A 20,538-nucleotide genomic window follows, 5' to 3' on the forward strand; every position below is an offset into this window, starting at 1 on the left:
TTAACTAAGGTTCACAACCTATGCTACCGTGTTTTTCACGTGTACACTTCTCAAACTACTAAATGCTGTGTTTTTTTAAAAAAGTTTCTATAGAAAAATTAATGTAAAAAAATCATATAATCCATTTTTAATTAATTATGCGTTAATTTGTCACTCTATTTTACATGCAGAGGGGAAGTATTCCCAACACCTAAAAAAAAACACAGCCTTAAATATATTATTTTTAAACCATACATCCTTATGACCTACTTCGGCTGTGCAAGCGCACGAGTCCTAAAGAATAAAGTGAAGGAATACATAGAAATAAAAAAGAAGAAGAAGGGAGTCACCACAACCTTCCCAAAGGACAAAGAGACATAGTAAAAGCAAAGTGAGCATAACTCAACTGGTTAGGTTTCTTGCTACAGAACCTGTTCATCTAGGTTAAGTCCTAGACTCGACATGAGTGCTCGCATTTTAGTGTTATGCGATGTACCCATCAACAATAATGTGTCCGTATCGACTTCGTCAATCTCAAGATATGTCAGTCCAGCCTTTTGAAGGTGCTCACAAGGATATGATGTGCGTGTATCGAATATTATCGGAGGGCTTTCTGCTACTCGGAAGCTGGCTCGATATCCCGGTGTCGAATGTTGTGATTGCCTAACGCCACCAACACCAAGCCATCAAGAATCCCACTTTATCATGTTATTGCTTGGATCAATGCCCACCGATGCACTTGTGGGTCCACACTCCACTAAATGTTACTTCTCTAGGCCTCCCACATCCAATTATCTTCGATCAAACTTCATCAAATTGTCATCTAGTTCAATACACTCCAACGTCTTTTCGGGAAAGGAAGCCCCAAAGGAGGAAGGGCTATTGAAGTAGGATGTAGACGAACAGGAAACTAGACAAAAAAGGAGGAAGAGCTGTTGAAGGAAGATGTAGACAAACAAGAAGCGTGATAAACTCCAACGCCCTTTTGGGAAAAGGAGCCCCACAAGAGGAAGAGTTGTTGAAGGAGGATGTAAACTAGCAGGGAGCTAGACAAAAAGGAGGGAGGGCTATTGAAGAAAGATGTAGAAGAACACGGATCTGGACAAAAGGATATAAATGGAGATCACACTGATAGAAGAAAGGCACAACTCGCTAGTCACCACAACCACCGGAAGAGCCTAGAGCCCTAGACCTCAACCAACATGGAGACCCAAGCTATTAAACATGGAGCATGCTAAATTGAGCGGATCCAAAGGAGGGGACAAGGCTAAAGTGATTGGACACACTCCTAGACAATGGGGCAGAGCTAAATTGGTTGAAGCAACGGTAAAAACAATGGCTCTAGGGACTCCAACCATGGAGGCATGCCAGTATTGGCACAAAGTTTACACAAAAAAGGATGAAAGGGAAGAGTGAAGCGGACTTTCTAGGGGCCAATGGCACGAGAAATGCATTGACCATAGTTCCACGACCATAATAGAAAAAACGAAGAGGAAAGGAGTTGGCAAATGAAGAAGGTATGTGGAGATGTCGTCGGGGAGGCAAACGGATCTAGGGTTAAAAGAGGATAAGAGAGGAGGCACATAGGAAAGGTAACCGCTGGCAACGGCAGCCATAGGTGGACATTGTTGGTTGGGGTGGAAAACATCATGAAGAAGAAGAAGCCACGTCCACCAACCTTTCACATGAGGGAGTCGAACCGACCGAAACGGGTGCCAGGCCAACTAGATGCACCACTAGCCATGTGGTTGTCATTGTTCACCAAGCCCTCATACACACCACTGCCCATCGTGTCTTGGAGATGCAGCCTACACAATTTGGCGCACATCTAGCCCCATAGTTCATCGGGTCTCTCCAGTGTCTGTCGTAGCCATCCCCAATGCCATCACATTCATCATCACAACCCGATAATTAATGTCAACTTGTTCACTATATCTAAACCTCTAGATTTGGTAGGAGGGGAGGGGGCGTTATGAGTGTTAGGGAAAAGAATAAGGGTGACGAGATTGTAAACGAGAAGGGGCCCGATGGTTAGCCACTAAAGAGGGGCACGGAAGTTTCATCCTCAGGCCTTCAAGTGAGTACTCTACCGAGGATAGTATGGTTTCAGAGTGGCAGCACTCAAAGCTGGCCATTAGGGATCCAACTCTTGTGACTTTAGGTGCTAAAGACAGAGGAGAACAATAAAGCATGTCTTGTGCTACAATACGAAACAGTAATCTGCAGTGGTTTACCGTAGCAACAGTGATAAGCAGGAAAATATGATGTACAAAGGTACTGTTTGCGTGTTACTATATTGTACTGTAGCGATCGATCTCATCCATTCACTGCAAATCGGACGGCTGAGAATACCCTAAAGAGGATCTCAATCCGACCATCAGAGGCTGAAGACCCTCTGCCACATTTATTTTAATAAGGAAATCAAAAATACTAGTCTCTCAACACATAATAATTGTTGACAACACCAGAGAACTTTACACAGGGTGCACATACATGCCCCACTAACAAAAAAACAAAACACTCTGAAGCCTGAACCAAACAAGTGACATTATATTGGCCACTCCATTATGATTGTACTAAACAATGTGACAGAAATATAGAATGTCCATTTCTTTTTCATCTGTCGTCTGCTTACGTTAAGCCCAAGTGCCAATCACTGTCAAGCCTCATACAGAGAGAGAAAGAGACCTTGTACAGTGCCTGTCTGTCTGTACTTATCTCCCGGACCGGTGATCCAAAATAATCCCACGTGTGGTATCGTATCGTATCAGCATTCAGCAGCACAAAATATTTCCGGCTGCAGTGAAGTGAGCCACCGATTTTCTTTTCTTTTCTTTTCTTTTCTTTTGTTGCGTCGTCTTCGATTCCTCCTGTGCTGTGCGCACCATGGCGGCCACCGCGCTCCACCTCCCGCCACTCCTCCTCGCGCGCCGCCTCCGCTTCTCCTCCGCCGCCGCTTCCACGTCTACCTCGCACAGGACCACGCGCCTCTCCGCGCAGCTCGACGACACCGCCGCTGCTTCCACCTCCACCTCCACCTCTGATAAGCCCGCCGCCGCCTCCTCCTTCGCGCCGCCTCCCGACTTCAAGCCTCCGGAGCCCAAGACCTTCGAGGTGAAGCCCGGCCAGTCCGACGACATCGTCACCGCCTCCCTCGCCATTCCCTTCCGCCTCGGCACCGGCGTCTTCGCCCTTGGGTACTTTATTTTCTATTTCTACTGAATTTATTCGATCCAATACCTACTGAATTTTGTTTCTAAATCTTATTGTTACTCGATTCATATATTCATGGCCTTGGATTCATTTGATGTGCAGATATTCGGTATCGCTGGTTTCTCCTGACGAGGTGGCACCAGATGAATATGCTTTGGATTTCCAAGGTACAATCTTTTTATTTTATTTTCCCAAAGCAAATACCAACGATGAACGCACACACAAGGTCGTCATTTTGCACCATACAACGACCTAGTTTATTCTCAATTGCTTCGTAAAACAGACACTATATTGTTACTGTATTACCAGCCCAACTGCTGAGATCAGACTTCAAACCAGTACATAGTAACACATGTATATGTGTCATTTCTTATTCTAGGTCGGAAGGTTAAGGAGTCATCAAAGATAGGGCAGTGTCCTCGACCAGAAAAGCCTATCGAGATTTACGAGTTTGAAGGGTATATATGCTTCATCTTTTCTCTCTTTCCATAGAAGACATGTGTTGTTCAGACCCAATAATCTTCTTCTGGGTATTCTCTCATGCTATAGCTAACTTAATTTGTACCGTCCATTCAATTGTTGCTGTATTAATTCTGCCTCAACTTCAGCTGCCCATTCTGCCGAAAGGTTAGTATTTTTAGCCTTCGACATCTGCATCTTGCACTTTACCTTCTGTCATGTATGAACAATTTTTTAAAAATTTGCAGGTCAGAGAGATGGTGGCCGTCTTGGACCTTGATGTTTTGTTTTACCCCTGCCCTAAAAATGGCCCCACTTTCCGTCCAAAGGTTTTAGAGATGGGCGGAAAGCAACAATTTCCTTACATGGTATGCAAGTAATCCTCCATAATTTCTTCAGTTTCTTAGGTCATATACTCAATTACTTCTGTTCTACTTTTACACAGCTATGAATTACTAAAAAAATGTTATGGAAATATATTTGACAAACAAGCATGCTCAGAATCTCACCATTACCATGTATTCATGTTTGCAGAGTCTTGAATACCTTGCAAAATGGTATTTTTATTTGTCGTATGGATTTACTTTGCTACAGCGATGTGTCTGTTTTCCACTTTTCCCTTCACTTAGGATATTTGGGTGTTCTTTCTGTCTGGAAGAAGTAGTGTGAAATCAGTTTGTTTTTATCATCATCTAAGGTACTCTTATGCTGCAGGTGGATCCAAACACAGGGGTTGCCATGTATGAATCTGATGCCATCATAAAATACCTGGCCGACAAATATGGTGCCTATTTCATCTCTCATCTGTACATCTCCCTGTCCCTGGGGCCTCCTACTAACCTCCTGCATTTGCCCTTGCTTTTCAGGTGATGGAACAGTTCCAATTATGCTATCACTTGGTATATTAACAGTAAGTTATGATCTGGTTCTGTCCTTTTACCTTTGTTGAAATAACGTCTAATCGATTATTATTTGATATATGGTTCTTGAATTTCACACCTACTCAGCAACCTTTATTTGGCCAGTTAACAGTCAGTTGTGCAGTTTAAATAACCTTATGCTCTTTCTTTCCTAGACTATAACAGCAGGGCTCGCAATGAGTGGACGTAGTGGGAAGGTACATATTGAACAAGCCATATAGTCTTGTTTTGCATGAACCGTATCCAGGGCTGACCAGTTATTGTTTACAGGGTTCTAAGTATACTCCTGCAAAGCTTCCACCCGAGCCAATAGAACTATGGGCATATGAGGTCTGAATCCTCTGCATATTGATACGTTTGCATTTGCCGTTTCCTGTGGCTTACTGCCAGATCCAGAATCTGACCGGTGCATGCTTTATCATCAGGGATCTCCTTTCTGTAAAATAGTACGAGAGACCCTTGTTGAATTAGAGTTGCCACACTTGCTACACAGGTACTCAATAATGTTACACCAATGACAAAATTGCTGGATATGCTGTTAGCTATCATAAGTGTTTTTTCCTGCTGTAAAATCACATCCCTGTATCACAAAGCCTTGCAATTGCAAGCACTACACTCTTGGAGTAACTGGTAGCTGAAAATTTCTGCAGCTGTGCACGCGGCAGCCCCAGGAGACAGGAATTTTTGAAGAAATACGGCATTTTCCAGGTTGGCAACCATCAAATGTTATGCCTTAAATTGTAAAATTTCTTCTTTGCGCTTGACATGAATTACTGCTGTGGCAGGCTCCTTATATCGAAGATCCTAACACAGGGGTCAAGATGTTCGAGAGCGCTGATATCATAGACTACCTGAGGGCCACATATGCGGCTTGAGAATCCCTTCTACTTCTCATATCTCAAGTGTCAATATGCAGTATATGCTACACTGATAACCTGACATATCTCAAGTGTTAATATGCATTCTCTCTATTCTTATGTTGTAGATTCTCTCTATTCTTTACAAGGAATCGGCGAATTCATAATGCAGTACATGCACATACACATAACACTGCTCATTTTATTGTACACGAATTTTTATTGAAACGATTATTGTAAAAGAATTTATACTCCCTGTTTACTTGTTTTATAGTGAATGACACTGAAATGAGGCTGTAGAAGAGGTGCAGTGAAGCTTCTCTGTTTATGCCCAGTTAATTTTCAGATCAAATAAGGAAGCTAAACAGAACTCTGTCCAGTTATTTGGGACCTAAAAATCATAATTAGCTTAAGAGTAAATTGTGTTTATAGTACACGAACTTGCTAAGTGGGTACGATCTAGTGCAAGAATTTGAAAAATAATTATACGGGTCTAACAACTTGGTTAGTGCATGCATTTTGGTTAAAAGATCTCTCTTTTAAACCATACTTTTTCAGCCATGTAAAGAAAAAGCAGCCAGTTAGATCATCTTGAGTTCTGAACAAGGTTTTAGATAGATTGCGTTTGCTCGGTTATCATACTAAAATAACCTATTATTTAAAATTGAAAAAAAATAATGATTATCAAAACTAAGTGTGCCAACTAACAAAATTTCCGAGCGATCCAGCTAATCAAAAAAATTCGCTGATGAGCACTGCAAAACATTCTCATTGCCAACAATTAATCTAGCAGTTATGTTTACAATACAACCAATAAAATACGATGAATCATTGGTATGTAACAGTGTTTTTATCAAAATGCACGTGATTGTTAAAGTTTATGTACCGGTTTGCTCATTTTACAAGTTTTTACACTAAATCGCACACACTTGACAAGTTCCTTTACCACTGACGCAATTTACTCTTAGCTTAACCTTCACTATCTCAACTACCAGAATAAATGCCAGCCGTCGATTCACGGATTAACAAAGCTAATCAAGTCTTGAGTAGAAGTAACAAAATCTGCACGCGAAGAACCTGATTCCAACTCTGAAGGAGCAGGCCAAAACAACCTCAAGGCCACGCGCAAAAAGGAAGGGAAAAAGGTGGCTAACCCAAATCCCCAATACTCCTACATGGACAGCTCGCCGTCGCCGGCGCCGGCGTCCAGGGGGCGGTGGAGCTGGGGCTCGGCACTCGTGGGCGCCGCCTCAACGGCGGCGGCGGCGGCCGTGCTGCTGTGCCGGCCGCGTGACCCGACGTTCGAGCTCATCTCCATCAGCCTCTCCACCTTCCACTTCCGGCCGCCGGCGGCGCTGGACATCGGCCTCACCCTCACCGTCCACGCCACCAACCCCAACGTCGTCCCCGTCCGCTACGGCCCCTCCACCGTCTCCATCCTCTACGGCGGCGCCCACCTCGGCACCGCCCGCCTCGACGCCGGCGAGCAGCCGCCCACCTCCTGCCGCCTGCTCCACCTCCCCGCCCGCCTCGACGCCGTCGAGCTGGCGCACCACGCCCGCTCCATCCTCGCCGACACCGCGCGCCGCCACATGGAGCTCGACGCCGCCGTCAAGATCGCCGGCGAGGCCGCCGTGGCCCTCTGGTCCCGCCGCTTCTCCGTCAGCATCGACAGCCACATCGTCGTCGACCCCGTCTTCCTCGACGTCATCGAGCAGGAGAACCACTCCGAGATGCAGCTCTACCTCACCTGATGCCATCTCATTTTCCTTTTAATTTAGATGACAAAACCTCGTCGATTGTTTCTCATGTGTGGTTAAGTGTAATGCAATGAGATGAGATTTGGAATGCAATGCTCAACAAATCTCTTATGCAGCTCCAATAATCACACAGAAAAGCAACAGATTGGTACATCAAAATAATAAAATGTGAAAGAAAGGAAGGGAAGGGCGCCGGGGGAAGCTGAGATAGCTCGCAACCCACAACAAGAAGCTGGACTGGCACTGGCACTGAGCCACAACAACCAAAGGACACCAAAAGCCAGCATTTGATGACCTACTTACGGCTAATAAGATTACACTAGTACACACACAGAGACAGATTGCATTGCGCTGCGTTTCCAATGGATTTTCATCAGTTGTTGATGGTGGCGAGCGGCGAGCGAGGGATGAGCGATGGCCTGCGGTCCTTGCTCGGCTCGTAGGGGTGGTTCTCGCGGAACTCGTCCATCAGGGACTCCATCGGCATCGCTCGCAGCGACTCGATCGCGTCTTTGCTCGGCACCTCCGGCTCCGACCTCACCGGAGTTTCGCCGGTCGGCTCGTAGTCCTGCACAAGCAACAGCGGAGTTGTTCATCAGGCTCTGGTCGGTGAAATGAAAATTGTCATCGGTTCACAAGATTTTGAGTGTACTAGTCTCGCTCACCTTGTAGCTGCTCTGGAAAGCGTTGTCGGCGTGGGTGTTGATGCCGGCGGTATGGCTGGAGTGGCTCTCCTGTAGATGCTGGATCTCTCCCAAATGAGCTTCCACCGTCGACACCACTCTCGACGACGAATTGCGCGCCTCCTGCAGCATATCTGATGCGAGCATATGGGAAACACAGGTTGGGATTAGCTTTACGCAACTCCGTGTTTTAGAAGTAGGCAACTGTGATGAGATCTCAGAACTTACTGTCAACATCTTGGAGTAGGTCCTTGCTGCTGTTGGACGCATGCTCCTCGGCCGTGGCACGGGAAGATGCAATCTCTGCTTCGTGCTGCTCGTTGGTTTCGATTGCACTCCTGAAATATACAACATAAAGACGCTCGTTAGATTTTAAACTTTTCAAAACTTCCACTGCCATCATTCACAACGAATTCAGAAGTGTTCCCTTTTGTTGTGAAATTATGTGCTACTTGGCAAACACGATTATTAAAAGAATGGATTGTTTGAAATGCTAGCTCGATAAGTGGAAATCTGATGAAGAAGCACTAAACAATATTTCCTAACCAATTGTAACCAGCAACAGCTAGCTTAAGAGAAACTATGAGCTTGCCTGACGAGTGCTTCAACTTCAGCTATTTGTTTTCTGCATAGATCGTTAACAGTTGCATGTGATGCTTTCCATTGTTGAGCAGCAGTGTCGACGGTGCATGCACTGAGTCCAGTACAAATCATTAGTTAGAGAAAGCCAATCAAACTAATGGGAAGAAGGAACGAAGAAGCAGCAACTGAAGGCATACCATTCCTGCAGAATGGTTTCCATGCGACAATGCTTAGCTGCAGAGAAGTTGGACCCAACTTTGCAGTCATTCTCTGCCTGCTCTGCAAACATTTCCCACTTTCTCTTGGCGTCCTTCGTGACCACCTCCATGGCGGACGTGTGCTCATCCAAAAATGCTTTGTTTCCACGAGCGGCGTCACCAAGAGAGTTTAGTCTACCACCCACCTGCAGGAAAATACACCAGGCTTCCATCAAAACCAAACTACAACTGAATTCACACGCCCCAGAAGCATCTTGAGAAGATACAAAATTATGATCACACATCAAAAGCATGCCTCAAAAGGTTGGCCAGACTTATATTTATGAGGTGAAAGTATGCAACGCACCAGTTCTCGTTGTCGAGTAACGTGTTTAGAAACCAAACTGGTGATGTCCGCCAGAAGCTTTTGTTCTTCTGATTTTGATTGCTCCTGCATAAAATTGATGTTAGATACAGCAACCAAATTTTGCCAATCAAGCAGACAAAAGGGGGATCGATCACCTCATAAGCCTTCTGGAAATCTTCAAGGCTTTTGACTTGTGCTTCATGTGTGTGATTGGAGTGGCTCTGCAACTTCGAAGTTTCCTCCACATACTTATCGAACAACCCAAGGATGAAACTAGACATGTCCTTCGTCCTATCCAAGCTAATGCGGAAACTCTGCATAATAACAGGAGCAAACTTCAATTAAGAGCTGATCATAGGCAAGTATGTTGACAATTTAGAATGTTTAACAGTCAGATCAAGTAACTGACCTCCCGCAACTCTTGAGTGAAATGTGCCACTTCGCTTCGATGATCAGCTAGCAAATTCTGGATATCACCAAATATCTTCTGAGCCTCTCCCTCGACACAAGCTAGAAGCTGTCATTAACAATAATGCCATGAGAATAACTCAATCAAAGGGTAGTCACAGAGTAAAGAGCATCAGGTTCTGTATTTGTTGGACAACTAAGAAGATTGCTTGCCTGATCAAGGCTGCAACAGCTTGCAGCAGATAGGGATGATATATCCTCTAGTGTAGAATTTGAATTTGCTTTATGCAGGAGCACAACATTTTGGAAGGCTTCCATATGTGACATATAAAGTGCCTTTGAAGCCAAAATCTTCTTTTTTATCTCCGAAGTAGCCTTAAACATTTAACAAAAAAAAACATATAAATATAATATGGAACCACTGAGCCCACATAACTAATTTGCAAAATTAGGCATGGAGATTTATGAAGTAGCAATGCATACCGTGTCATGGGAATCAACACAAGACTTGCATAAGTTCTCCACAGATTTAAGGTGTTTATTTTGCTGATCTATAGATGTGGCGAGGGTAGTGGAGAGAATATCCAACTTTGAAGCAAGGTCAGCTTGGAATGAGTTCACCACTGACCTATTTGCAGCATTTAGTTTATCTCCTCGAGCTATTTTGTCATGGTAATCATTCAGTTAGAACCAATGACAAAGATGATAGTAAGCAACATTTTGGAATAGTCATCGAATTAAGCCAAAAGAGCTTACCAATCTTTGAATAGAGTGCAGCATTCTCACGGTTAGATTTTTCCAGGTCTGATCTCAGAAGACAGGCTTGTTGAGTTAAAGCATTTTCTGATCAACACAGATGGATGAAAATACTGTTAGAATTATTAACAATTGACCTGCAGGAATAAAAAATGTGCAAAGAATCGAACCTGCTTTTTTCTGCTCAGAGATTATGTAATCTTTCTCCTTCAGATTATACTGGGCTTGTTTCAAATCTTCTTTGGTTGTGGATAGTAAGTTGCTTGTATGGTCCAGACATTTCTATCATGGTACAACACTATAAGCCTTCGATCACAAAATAGCATGAAGGAGAAAGGAACTAACTTGCAATCATGATTACCTCTGTGGCTTCAAGCTTTTTGCTTAGATCTGCAGAATGTTGAAGCTCTGAGTCGTACTTTTCTTGAAGATCATTAATTTGCTGAAACCCAAGCAAAAGATCAATTTTAAACAAGAACAAATATCAAATATACACAACAAGCACTTTACGAACCTTCTGATTTGCTTCCAACGAAGTAGTCATCTGTTCAATTTGATCAGCCATGGCCTTAAAAAGGAAAAATAAGAACAGTTAGCATCATCAGCCAAACTGCTCCAAATCTTCTCAATACCATAATAACATCTAGAGTTACATAACAGATATGTTGACAGTACATATTTCAGGTTTGTGAATATTTCCCCATTCAGATCCATTAAATCCAAAAGATTACCTTTCTCTCATTCTCCTCCTGCTGATATCTGTCTTTTGGGATGTAGACTCCAACCTTTTCACGAGCAGCATAGACCTCTGGGAATAGAGAAATTTGTGAGGTTATTCTGCAACCATTGTGAATTACTTAGAACTGACTGTCAAATCACTACAGACCTGCTTTAAGTCGATCTATTTCTCCATAAAGATCTTTGATTAATGTTGATTTCATCATTTTCTGGTTTACCTGGAATACAAAATAAACAATATATTAATAGCAGGCCACACTATGCAATTACAAGCTTTAAGGAGTTAATAAAAATTTTCAGCTTGTACTCTTCAAACCCATTATAATTTTGGTATGTACTAGGCACCTCCTATTTGAATTATTTACTTGTTTTTGTACAATTGTTTAGCCAATATGAATAAAGCGATTACTACTATTTTAAGCTGTTCTGTTTACACACCACACTGCTATCAGCACATTGACTGTAGATGTGAGAAAATGAAGCTAGATCACCTCGGGCCTGTTTTTGATGCTCTTTGCTCGGTGAGCATAATCTAAAGTGCTCAATGTTTCCTCTAGACAATGCACGGAGGGTGAAACAGTAGCAATAATGCAAGTTTTGGTCCTCCCTCCTAGTGAATCACGGAGCAACCTTGTAAGCTTACTGTCCCTGAAAGGTAAGAAAGATCGAATCAGTTAGCACAAAAGGCCAAATAGATTACTGTTGCAAGGTATTTTAACCACTTACCTGTAAGGAACATGTCCAAGGTGCTCGACCAAGGCTGTAATAACGCGACCTAAAGTAAGCAAGCTTTTGTTTATTTCACCAGCCTCTCTAGCTCGTCCCTACAATCAGGCTCAAGTGTCTAACTTAATAGTATAATAAAATATCCAAAACATAAATGAATGTTAAATGAAATAGTAGCATTCTAGCTGGTTATACACCTACCTCCCTAGCTCCAGAACGGGAGATATTCTCTGATCCAGCCAGGTCAACCAAATTAAGCTTCCCACATTTTATCAATTCTTCTCCTTCAGGAGTAGCCTCTTTTATGTGAATGGTGATTGAGAATAGGGAGTGTGAACGACTGAAATGTTACATATATGGTAATTGAGAATAGGGAGCACACAGTTTCTTGAGATGAGCAAACCAAAGTTTAAAAAGACAAAGGTAAGGATTAACCTGGATTGCTTGTTCAACAGAGTCTCTGCAGTACGGCGCTTTGCAGATCCTCTTTCCAAAAGAGAGAATATTTCGCTAGCGTTCGTAACTATCTCTTCCTCCAGGCCTCTCACAAGCACCCCGCCTTTCCCGTCCTCCATAAGAGGTAAGGGCTTCTTCTGCCGTTCTTCAAGGGCAGCCTTAGATATCTCCTCTGGCGCAAGAAGATCAGTTATTTCCTCATTGTACAGCTCGAGGAATGTGACCTTAACACTGTACTCCGTATTCTGGCTCTCCAGTGTGTCAAATATTTGCTTAACTGCCCTAGGAATGACTCCAGCATCAGCAGGCAACTGACCCTTTGGACCACTCTGCAAGTATTTCGACGAAAGGAAAACAAACAATAAGCAACCCTTTGGTAGAGGCAAACACATGATGAAAGAGCAACAGCAGCGTAGGCTTGCCTTGGCTCTCCTGCATTCACCCTCCATGGTGTATGTTTTTCCCGTGCCGGTCTGGCCATAAGCGAAGATGGTGCAATTGAAACCCTCGAGGACTTCATTTACAATAGGGATAATCGCTTGGTCATACAAGTCTCTCTGCTTCGCTGTCGGGCCAAACACCTGAAAGAAAAACGGCTGCATATTAGAACTCTGTACTGTGCGGCCAAACCGGAAATGAAATAAATTCCACAGCAACTCCAACAAGGGGAAACACATTCCTGTGTTGTTTTTTTTTCTTATATTATCTTGTATAAACCAGATGCTTTATTAATTGCGAACCAACTCCAGCCAAATGCAGATTCAGCCCGTTGGAATGCACCTAAGAAACCCTAGCCACTGAATAGTTACCGTCCAAATCGCCGGACCAATCACGAAAACCTCGGTACGCATTTCGCAGAATTTGGACTCATCCAAATAATTTAAAAGTTTGAAAGGGTACCAAAACTAGAGCACAAGAGCAGGTAAACCGAGGCATCCAGTATTTAAAAATTTGGCAGATCTGGGAGGAGATGGGAAGCGACCTTGTCGAAGGTGAAGACACGGTCGATCTGCTTGCCGGCGATGGTCTGCGTGACGGCGACCTCCCGCTGGTAGTCGTTGCAGGTGATGACCTGGGGCGCGTTGCTGCGGACCTCGTCGTCGCTGAACGGCCTGCGCGGGAGAGAGGGGAAGTTAGGGGCGGCGGATCTGGGGAGATCTGGGAGGGCGCGCGGCGGGCGTACCTGCAGCGGAGGAGGACCTGGACGTTCACCGCCTTCTCCTTGTCCTGCCGCGACGACATGGCGGCTGCGGCGGCGGCGAGGAGGAGGAGGGGAATTCAAAATCTGTGCGATATGGCGTGGGATTTGGAAATTTTGAGGGGAGCGGGGGGTGGGGTGGGGAAGAGGAGGGAGAAATTTGAATTTTGGAGAGGGTGTGGCTGCGGCGAGGGGAGATGAGGGGTGGGAGCTTCGGCTTTATGCAAGTGCCCCGGCCGTTGGATCATCCTACGGGATGCGACGTTCGAGGCACCCCTTGTGGGCTGCGGCCCAACCCCAATAGGACAAGGCCCGTCCACGGCTCACACTTTACTTATGCCTCTCGATGGGCTATTTTTTAATTTTTTTAACCTTTTTTTATTTTTAAAAATGACTTGTTATAGAATAAAAATTAATTTGTACATAAAACTTTTATATTTGTTCTTAATGACTTAAAAGTCAATATAAAAAAATGCGTTATAAATATCTTAAAATCATCTTCTACATCAATTTTGAAAATTCAAATTTTGGTTTTGCTTTAACTTATTAGACGAACCAATAAAGCCTTTATTTTTAAAATCTCAAACTTTTAATCACGCCATCCCGATTATACGGCAAAACAACACAGACAATTTTATGTTGTCGCGTCAGCCTGGGTGGCGTGACAAAACAAACTTGCCATGCCAGCTACATCACATTGAAGCTTTGTATCGCCATGTCAATCCAGCTAACATGGCTAAAATATTCAGATTGAGAAGTAAAATTTAGGTTTAAAACTAAAAAAGTCTGGACTGGAGGCCTTGAACCACGGATTGCCATATAAACAGCTCAATCTTCCTAGGATATACATAATTTAAGGTTTGTTTTGGTCATTAGTAACTGTTTTCGCAACTAAAATATTCCCACGTGTAATTTGATGCTAACTAAAAATAAAATCATATTTTTATTACCCCTATAAAAGAGTGTTTGGGTATGATAAACAATACTGCATACAATAAATTTATTCACCGAAAATAGAAGAGCATTAGAGGATTATCAAGCAGAAATGCCGTTGTCCCCTGAAATGAATACTCCACTAGGTTATCACCGCCGATGAAGCTGGCAATGTGCCCTAGGAGGCTATAGGATGGCCGTCTCATAAGAGAAAGAGTAAGAAGTAACTGATAGTAAGAAGTTTTTTTTTATGAAACGAAAGGAAAGAAGTAACCAAGCTAATGTCCACTACTCGAGTCTGCACGTACGCTGCAACATCCAGTGCGACCAATCCAAGATCCAACAGCATCAAAGCCATACAAGTCTCACAGCTGACACCTCGTCGACCGACTACTGCTAAGGAGGCTCTGATTGAGGCAATATGCCATGATCTTGTGGGAGCTCGCTGCCAAGGAGAGCGGTCGCCATAGAGGAGGAAGGGGATAATGAGACAACATAGCAATATATGTGCTCTAAAAGAGGTAAGTGGTGTTCTAGCGCTCGCTAGAGGGCAATGTGTTTCGTTTTCAAAACAAGGTACAAATAAAGGGACTACCTTTTACTGGAGAAATAAGAGCCTCCGAACAACCCTACTTTTCTTAAACTAAATACGCTGGAATCTCAGTGAGCTACCACTTCGCGTTCTTAAGATGAGGCGAGCACAACTTCATTGCCTTTTTTATGGCCTCGGTAGGAGATTTTTATTCTCTTGTCTTAATGGTCTCTTTTCCAGCCAAACTCGAGAAAAAAAATACTATGAACCAATATTTCGCACAAGTTTTAGACCAATAAACAAGCTTTCGACCATGCCCTTCAGATTTTCTATAGAACATGTGAGTTTTTTAATTAATTTTTCTTTATAAGAACCCTTTAAAAATTAATAGTCTTATATAACTTATATAGAATGGTCCAGCTAATAGTTAAATTGGAAGAAAATACCTGGTCTATAATATCGTTTTTTTTTGTCATAGCCTTGTAACTCGCACAATCACAATTATTTTTCTTCCAAGCTTTTACACCGTCGCAAAGTTGCCTATGACGTCTTAGAGCTAAATATTGCCTTTAGCTCCACACACGCAAAAACCCTCCTCCTTCTCCGTCCACTCACCACACACACACAATTTATCCCCTTTAAAACAACAGCAATGTATCTTGTCTAGGTTGGTGGTAATAGTGTGTTCCATTATCAAGTAATAGTAACTTGATACACACTACAAAATTTGATGCCCATTGTGGTAAATAAGGTGGACCCGTACACAAACAAAATTCATCCATTCCATGTATTCGAGGTGTACAAATAACATATTTGACCTGCTTATTATTGGTAGCAAGCATACTACTCCCTCCATCCCAAAATGTTTGACGCCGTTGACTTTTCTAAACATGTTTGATCGTTCGTGATTTATTGTTAAATATATTTTAATGTATATGTATAGTTTTACATATTTCACAAAAGTTTTTGAATAAGACAAATGGTCAAACATGTTTAAAAAAGTCAACGGCGTCAAACATTTAGGAAATGAGGGAGTACTTGATAGTAGCTATTATTAGGTACCACAATGTATGCTAACAAGAAAGCATATATTATTGTTTATTACCTGCTTTTTCACTACAATATAGATGTCCTTAGTAGCTTTATCCCATTGTTGCGCACATGGTCCAATATTGTTGTCACCATCTTAGTTGTCGTCGACATTATAAAAAGGTAAGTAACAATACAATTAAGAAGTTTTTCTAAGTACAAGTAAGACGTGCACATATACTCATGCACACACAAATTTCCACATGAATATAACAAAGTTATACACAAGATTATTGCCAAGTCTTGCATCTCACGGGTACCTTCTTTTTTTTGCAGGGGAAAGGGATAATTACTCATTAGCCTCCTCACATATAAACTGTGAGATAAAAGTACACTTATTGTCCGGCTACAACTGTGTGATCTTGTCACAACGGCCCTTATTTGCTAAACAGTGACTAATAAGATTTTGACTTCTAAGACACTTATTAAAGCTAATATCCCTATTTCCCACCAAGAGAGAATCTATCTCCCTGATTAAAAACGCCAGCTCCGATTTAGCTCCTGTAGCATCGCGGAAAAGATGGACCATCGCCAAGCAGTCTGTCTCAATCACTATTGGTAGCAGGGTCCATTGTAGGGTGAGGGCAAGACCATCCCTAGAGGCGAGGAGTTCCGTTTCCAAAGCACTACTACAGCGATCAACATGTCCACAAGCAGCAAAAATAACCTCTCCTGTGTAGTTGCGCAACACAGCGCCTATACCACCCTTGCCTTCACTCTCCTGGAATGAGCCATCAACATTCAGCTTCATGCTTCCTGGGAGCGGCTTCAACCATTTGTCAGGAGCAGGTTCTCGACTCTGTTTGATGCTGTGCGACTTCTTTAGGACCACATCCACAACATGTTTCCCCTTTTCAGGATTTGCTTGGGGGTGTTGCTTGATCTCAGCAAGGGAGAGGACATAGCTTTCAATGAAACGTTTGGACACTAGTATTCCTAGGGCTGGTTTGCCATGCACTATTTCATTCCGTGTGTGCCAGATTCGCCACAGTACCATTAAAAGCATAACCTGATCCTCCGGCTGCGACTGCTCCAACAGGTCCAGGATCACTTTCGAATCTCCATTGTGAATGTTGCTGAGAGGGTTAAGCTGCATATCATCACTCATCGCTTCCCAGAGTTGCCGGGCATGTGGGCAGTGAAACAAAGCGTGAACAACATATTCTGACTCCACCCCACAAATGGTGCAGATGTCTGAAACTTCAAGCTTCCTCTTCTTCTTATTTTCCAATGTCGTAAGGCTGTTAGTAATAGCTCGCCAGGCAAAAATCTTCACCTTTTGGGGCGCATTGCATTTCCAAAGGGCATTCCAAGCTCTGCTACTTCCATTCCCGGACGAACTCGAGCCATCATCAACCTGTGCTAGAGCTACTGCCAGATGATAAGCACTCCTGACAGAAAATCTCCCTAGTCTATCCGGATGCCAAGCAATGAAGTCCTCCTCCAGCCTTGAAGATAAACGAATGTTTAGGATGGCCTCAGCGTCCATGGGCAGGAAATGCTGTGAGATTTTGTCAGTATCCCAAGACCCGGACTGATCAATCAGGTCTGAAACCCATCTCAGTCTGCAATTTCTTTTAGCTGAGATGGATCTTCTTGAATAGCTCCGCGGAATCCAGGGATCCCTCCACAATCTGACTGCTTTACCATTGCCAATGCGTCATATAATGCCCTTCTTTAGTAATTCTAAACCATATTCGATCGCTCTCCAGCCTGGAGAGGCATTTCCTCCAAAACTTGTATCAATGAGAGAACCGTTCGGATAGTATTTGGCCTTCAAAATTCTAGCACAAAGACTGTCCGGTCTGTCAAACAATCTCCAGGCTTGTCTAGCTAGAAGCGCATGATTAAACAGCCTAAAATCCCTAAGCCCCATACCTCCCTTCAACTTCTGATCAATCAAACAGTCCCAGGATTTCCAGTGCGTTCTCCTCTTCCCTTTCTCTACTCCCCACCAGAAATTACGAACCAGTTTTGTCAATTCCTCGCAGACCGCTCCGGGAGCTTGAAGAGTCCCATAACATAAACAGGCATGGCCTGTAGGACAGCTTTAATCAAAATCTCCTTCCCCCCCCGGTTGACAGAAAGTTCTCACCCCATAGCATAATTCTCTTCCATAATCTCTCTTGGAGGCTTTTGAATTTTCCTTTGGTCATTCTTCCCTCAGGCGTCGGAAAGCCCAAATATTTATCTTCAAAGGAGTTACTTATCTGCAGGGTCTGCTTTATCTGATTTTGGACAGCAGTAGGAGAGCTTTGCCCGAACATGATGGAGCATTTGGAAGGATTTATCAATTGCCCAGTGCAGGAAGCATATGTTTCGAGAACTTCTTTCATCACTACCGCCTGATCATTTGCCACTTTAAAAAACAACAGCGTGTCATCCGTAAACAGTAAATGCGACACAGCAAGAGCACGACGGCATATCTGGATTGGGTTCATGACTCCTTGATCCACTTTCTCTTCTAGTAGCAAGGACAGTCCATCAGCCACAAAAAGGAAAAGAAAGGGCGAAAGCGGATCACCCTGACGCAGACCTCATGATGGAGCAAAGGTGTTCAACAGGGTTCCATTAAGTTTAACTGCATATCTCACCGAGGTTATACATGCCATAATCCATTTAACCCAACAGTGAGCGAAACCCAGTTTAACCATTGCTTGCTCCAAAAATTTCCAGTCTACACGGTCATACGCTTTGGACAAGTCCATCTTGTATGCGCAGTAAGCATTCTGAGGGTTTTTATTCCTCTGTATATTGTGGAAGCATTCGAATGCTATCAGGGCATTATTTGTTATCAATCTACCAGGGACAAAAGCACTCTGGTTCTGCGACACCAGATCATCCAGGATTGGTCTTAGTCTGTTCACCAAACATTTAGACACTATTTTATAGACCACATTGCACAAACTGATAGGTCTGAAATCCTTTAGTTCCTGTGGTTGCTCAGTTTTCGGAATCAGAACAATGGCAATCTCATTGACCCCCGAAGGCATGGTACCCGAAGAGAAAAATTCTTGTACTGCTCGCACAATGTCGTCCTTTAGTATAGCCCAATTCCTCTGATAGAACCGACCAGGGAATCCATCTGGCCCGGGTGCTTTTAATGGACCAATTTGGAACATGGCATTTGCAATTTCCTCTTCACTGACGGTTTTGCATAGTTCCTCATTCATCGCATCCATGACTTTCGGCTTTATCAGGCTAGTGACTCTCGAATGATCAATGCTGGGGTCGGCAGTGAACAGCCTTTGGAAATACTCAGTTGCCATGCGTTCCAACTCTTTTGTCGTACTGTGAACAGTACCGTCACTATCCCGTAGCTTTGTAATCTTATTCTTCTTTGCTCTCCACACTGCTTTGCTGTGAAAGAAACGTGTATTTCTATCACCTTCTTTCAGCCAAGCAATTCGAGATCGTTGCAACCATATCATCTCCTCACGGTACAGAAGTTCGTTCATTTGATCAGATACCCGTCTTATTTCCCTGCTGTCGGCATTACTTAGAAGAAGTTCAGATAATTTCTTTCTAGTTTTCTCAATCTCCCGGCTGACATTCCTGAACTTTTTCTTACTCCATGTGCGAAGGTCAGACATCATCCTAAACAAAGCTTGATTAATGTCGCTCAGATCCTGCTTAGCTCCGGAAACGCCCCAAGATTCTGCTATAACTTCAGAGATTGCAGGGTCTCTTTCCCAGTAAATTTCATAATGGACACACTTCGCAAAATTCCTGCGAAGATCTTCAGAATAAAATTTGACAAGGATGGGGCAATGGTCTGATCTAGGAGAGGACAGATGAAACACCTGTGCTGTAGAGAACAGTCCCCTCCACCCATCATCTATAAGGGCGCGGTCTAGGCACACTTTAACATTGCTGCGGCCTTCTCTCCTGTTATCGTAAATGTATGGCACCCCCGAGAACCCCAGATCATGGAGTTCACATCTCTGGACCACATCCCTAAAGGCTTGCATCTGCGGCTCACTTCGTTGTTTCAAAGAGAAGTGCTCAAAACTGCCAAAGAGTCTCATTAAAATCACCCACCACTAACCACGGGTACCTTCTTTAACCATCAAAGTACGTACCCTATGATTTTTATCACATGGACCCTAACCAGAGCACAACTATGTTCACACAAGTAAACTGGTTTTGCTTTAACCTCCAATCTGTACCATGTTGTATAGACTCGTACTTAGACAATTTTGGCTACTATTATTTCCACCAAAAAATGGTGATATCTCAGAATTGGCGATACAGAGTGCCGGTACCCATATTTGGTTCAAACAAGACATACCTATCTTGTGAAAATATTTCTATACGCGGTTGCATGCACAAACAAGGTGGGAAAAATAAAAGTCAAAAATAGCTGCTAATTAGACTCAGGTAAATGGCACAGGCAATTGGTCATCCGTTGAAGCAAAATTGGGAAAAAAATAACGGGGTGTTGCGAGAATCGAACTCGCGACCTCTCGCACCCGAAGCGAGAATCATACCACTAGACCAAACACCCTTTGCGTTGTTTCTGTTCCGTAAGTTTTATAAATTTATATAACAGGAACTCGAATTCTCTAACTAATACATTTACCTCGCAACGCTAGAAGAGGGAGAAAAAAAAGGGCAGCAATGGAAGTGATTAGGCGTAGTCAGTCTAACTCATTCCGTATGAAATTCAGTTCGACTGATCATAT

General features: G+C 43.3%; 3 protein-coding genes and 1 non-coding gene across 4 annotated transcripts; 2 read left to right on the forward strand and 2 right to left on the reverse strand.

Moving 5' to 3' along the window:
• Positions 1-2,783: 2,783 nt before the first annotated feature.
• On the forward strand, positions 2,784-5,684 carry LOC127781689 (uncharacterized). Its single transcript, XM_052308696.1, has 12 exons — positions 2,784-3,176; positions 3,295-3,359; positions 3,572-3,650; positions 3,801-3,819; positions 3,900-4,019; positions 4,366-4,435; positions 4,518-4,561; positions 4,727-4,768; positions 4,842-4,901; positions 4,997-5,064; positions 5,222-5,279; positions 5,357-5,684. Exons 1-12 carry the CDS (start codon positions 2,866-2,868, stop codon positions 5,444-5,446), a joined length of 1,026 nt encoding a protein of 341 aa, XP_052164656.1. The 5' UTR covers positions 2,784-2,865; the 3' UTR covers positions 5,447-5,684.
• A 250-nt stretch (positions 5,685-5,934) lies between these two features.
• LOC127781695 (uncharacterized) lies at positions 5,935-7,281 on the forward strand. Its single transcript, XM_052308704.1, has one exon. The coding sequence runs from the start codon at positions 6,604-6,606 to the stop codon at positions 7,180-7,182; it is 579 nt and encodes a 192-aa protein (XP_052164664.1). The 5' UTR covers positions 5,935-6,603; the 3' UTR covers positions 7,183-7,281.
• Positions 7,277-13,479, reverse strand: LOC127781688 (kinesin-like protein KIN-5C). Its single transcript, XM_052308695.1, has 23 exons — positions 13,285-13,479; positions 13,084-13,213; positions 12,524-12,682; positions 12,081-12,430; positions 11,847-11,985; positions 11,646-11,743; positions 11,411-11,567; positions 11,068-11,137; positions 10,913-10,989; positions 10,696-10,749; positions 10,543-10,623; positions 10,352-10,463; positions 10,182-10,268; positions 9,909-10,084; positions 9,639-9,800; positions 9,427-9,534; positions 9,173-9,331; positions 9,018-9,101; positions 8,651-8,856; positions 8,464-8,565; positions 8,100-8,209; positions 7,854-8,005; positions 7,277-7,756 (listed from the first exon to the last, which is right to left on the reverse strand). Exons 1-23 carry the CDS (start codon positions 13,341-13,343, stop codon positions 7,562-7,564), a joined length of 3,027 nt encoding a protein of 1,008 aa, XP_052164655.1. The 5' UTR covers positions 13,344-13,479; the 3' UTR covers positions 7,277-7,561.
• Positions 13,480-20,288: 6,809 nt separating this feature from the next.
• On the reverse strand, positions 20,289-20,360 carry TRNAP-CGG (transfer RNA proline (anticodon CGG)). The gene has a single exon. It is a non-coding gene; the product is annotated as a tRNA-Pro (tRNA).
• Between the last annotated feature and the right edge of the window lie 178 nt (positions 20,361-20,538).

This window comes from Oryza glaberrima, chromosome 8 (genome assembly GCF_000147395.1).
Source record: "Oryza glaberrima chromosome 8, OglaRS2, whole genome shotgun sequence".
In the NCBI taxonomy this organism is placed as follows: domain Eukaryota; kingdom Viridiplantae; phylum Streptophyta; class Magnoliopsida; order Poales; family Poaceae; genus Oryza; species Oryza glaberrima.

Excerpts from the sequence above, each read along its gene's own strand:
- LOC127781688 (XM_052308695.1), bottom strand. The coding sequence starts at position 13,343 with ATGTCGTCGCGGCAGGACAAGGAGAAGGCGGTGAACGTCCAGGTCCTC. Across the intron at positions 10,750-10,912 it reads AGGAGGAGAATGAGAGAAAG|GCCATGGCTGATCAAATTGA; the intron begins GTAATCTTTTGG and ends TTCCTTTTTAAG. Across the intron at positions 9,801-9,908 it reads GTGTTGATTCCCATGACACG|GCTACTTCGGAGATAAAAAA; the intron begins GTATGCATTGCT and ends TAAATGTTTAAG.
- LOC127781695 (XM_052308704.1), top strand. The coding sequence starts at position 6,604 with ATGGACAGCTCGCCGTCGCCGGCGCCGGCGTCCAGGGGGCGGTGGAGC.
- LOC127781689 (XM_052308696.1), top strand. The coding sequence starts at position 2,866 with ATGGCGGCCACCGCGCTCCACCTCCCGCCACTCCTCCTCGCGCGCCGC. Across the intron at positions 4,020-4,365 it reads AGCAACAATTTCCTTACATG|GTGGATCCAAACACAGGGGT; the intron begins GTATGCAAGTAA and ends CTTATGCTGCAG. Across the intron at positions 4,902-4,996 it reads TAGAACTATGGGCATATGAG|GGATCTCCTTTCTGTAAAAT; the intron begins GTCTGAATCCTC and ends CTTTATCATCAG.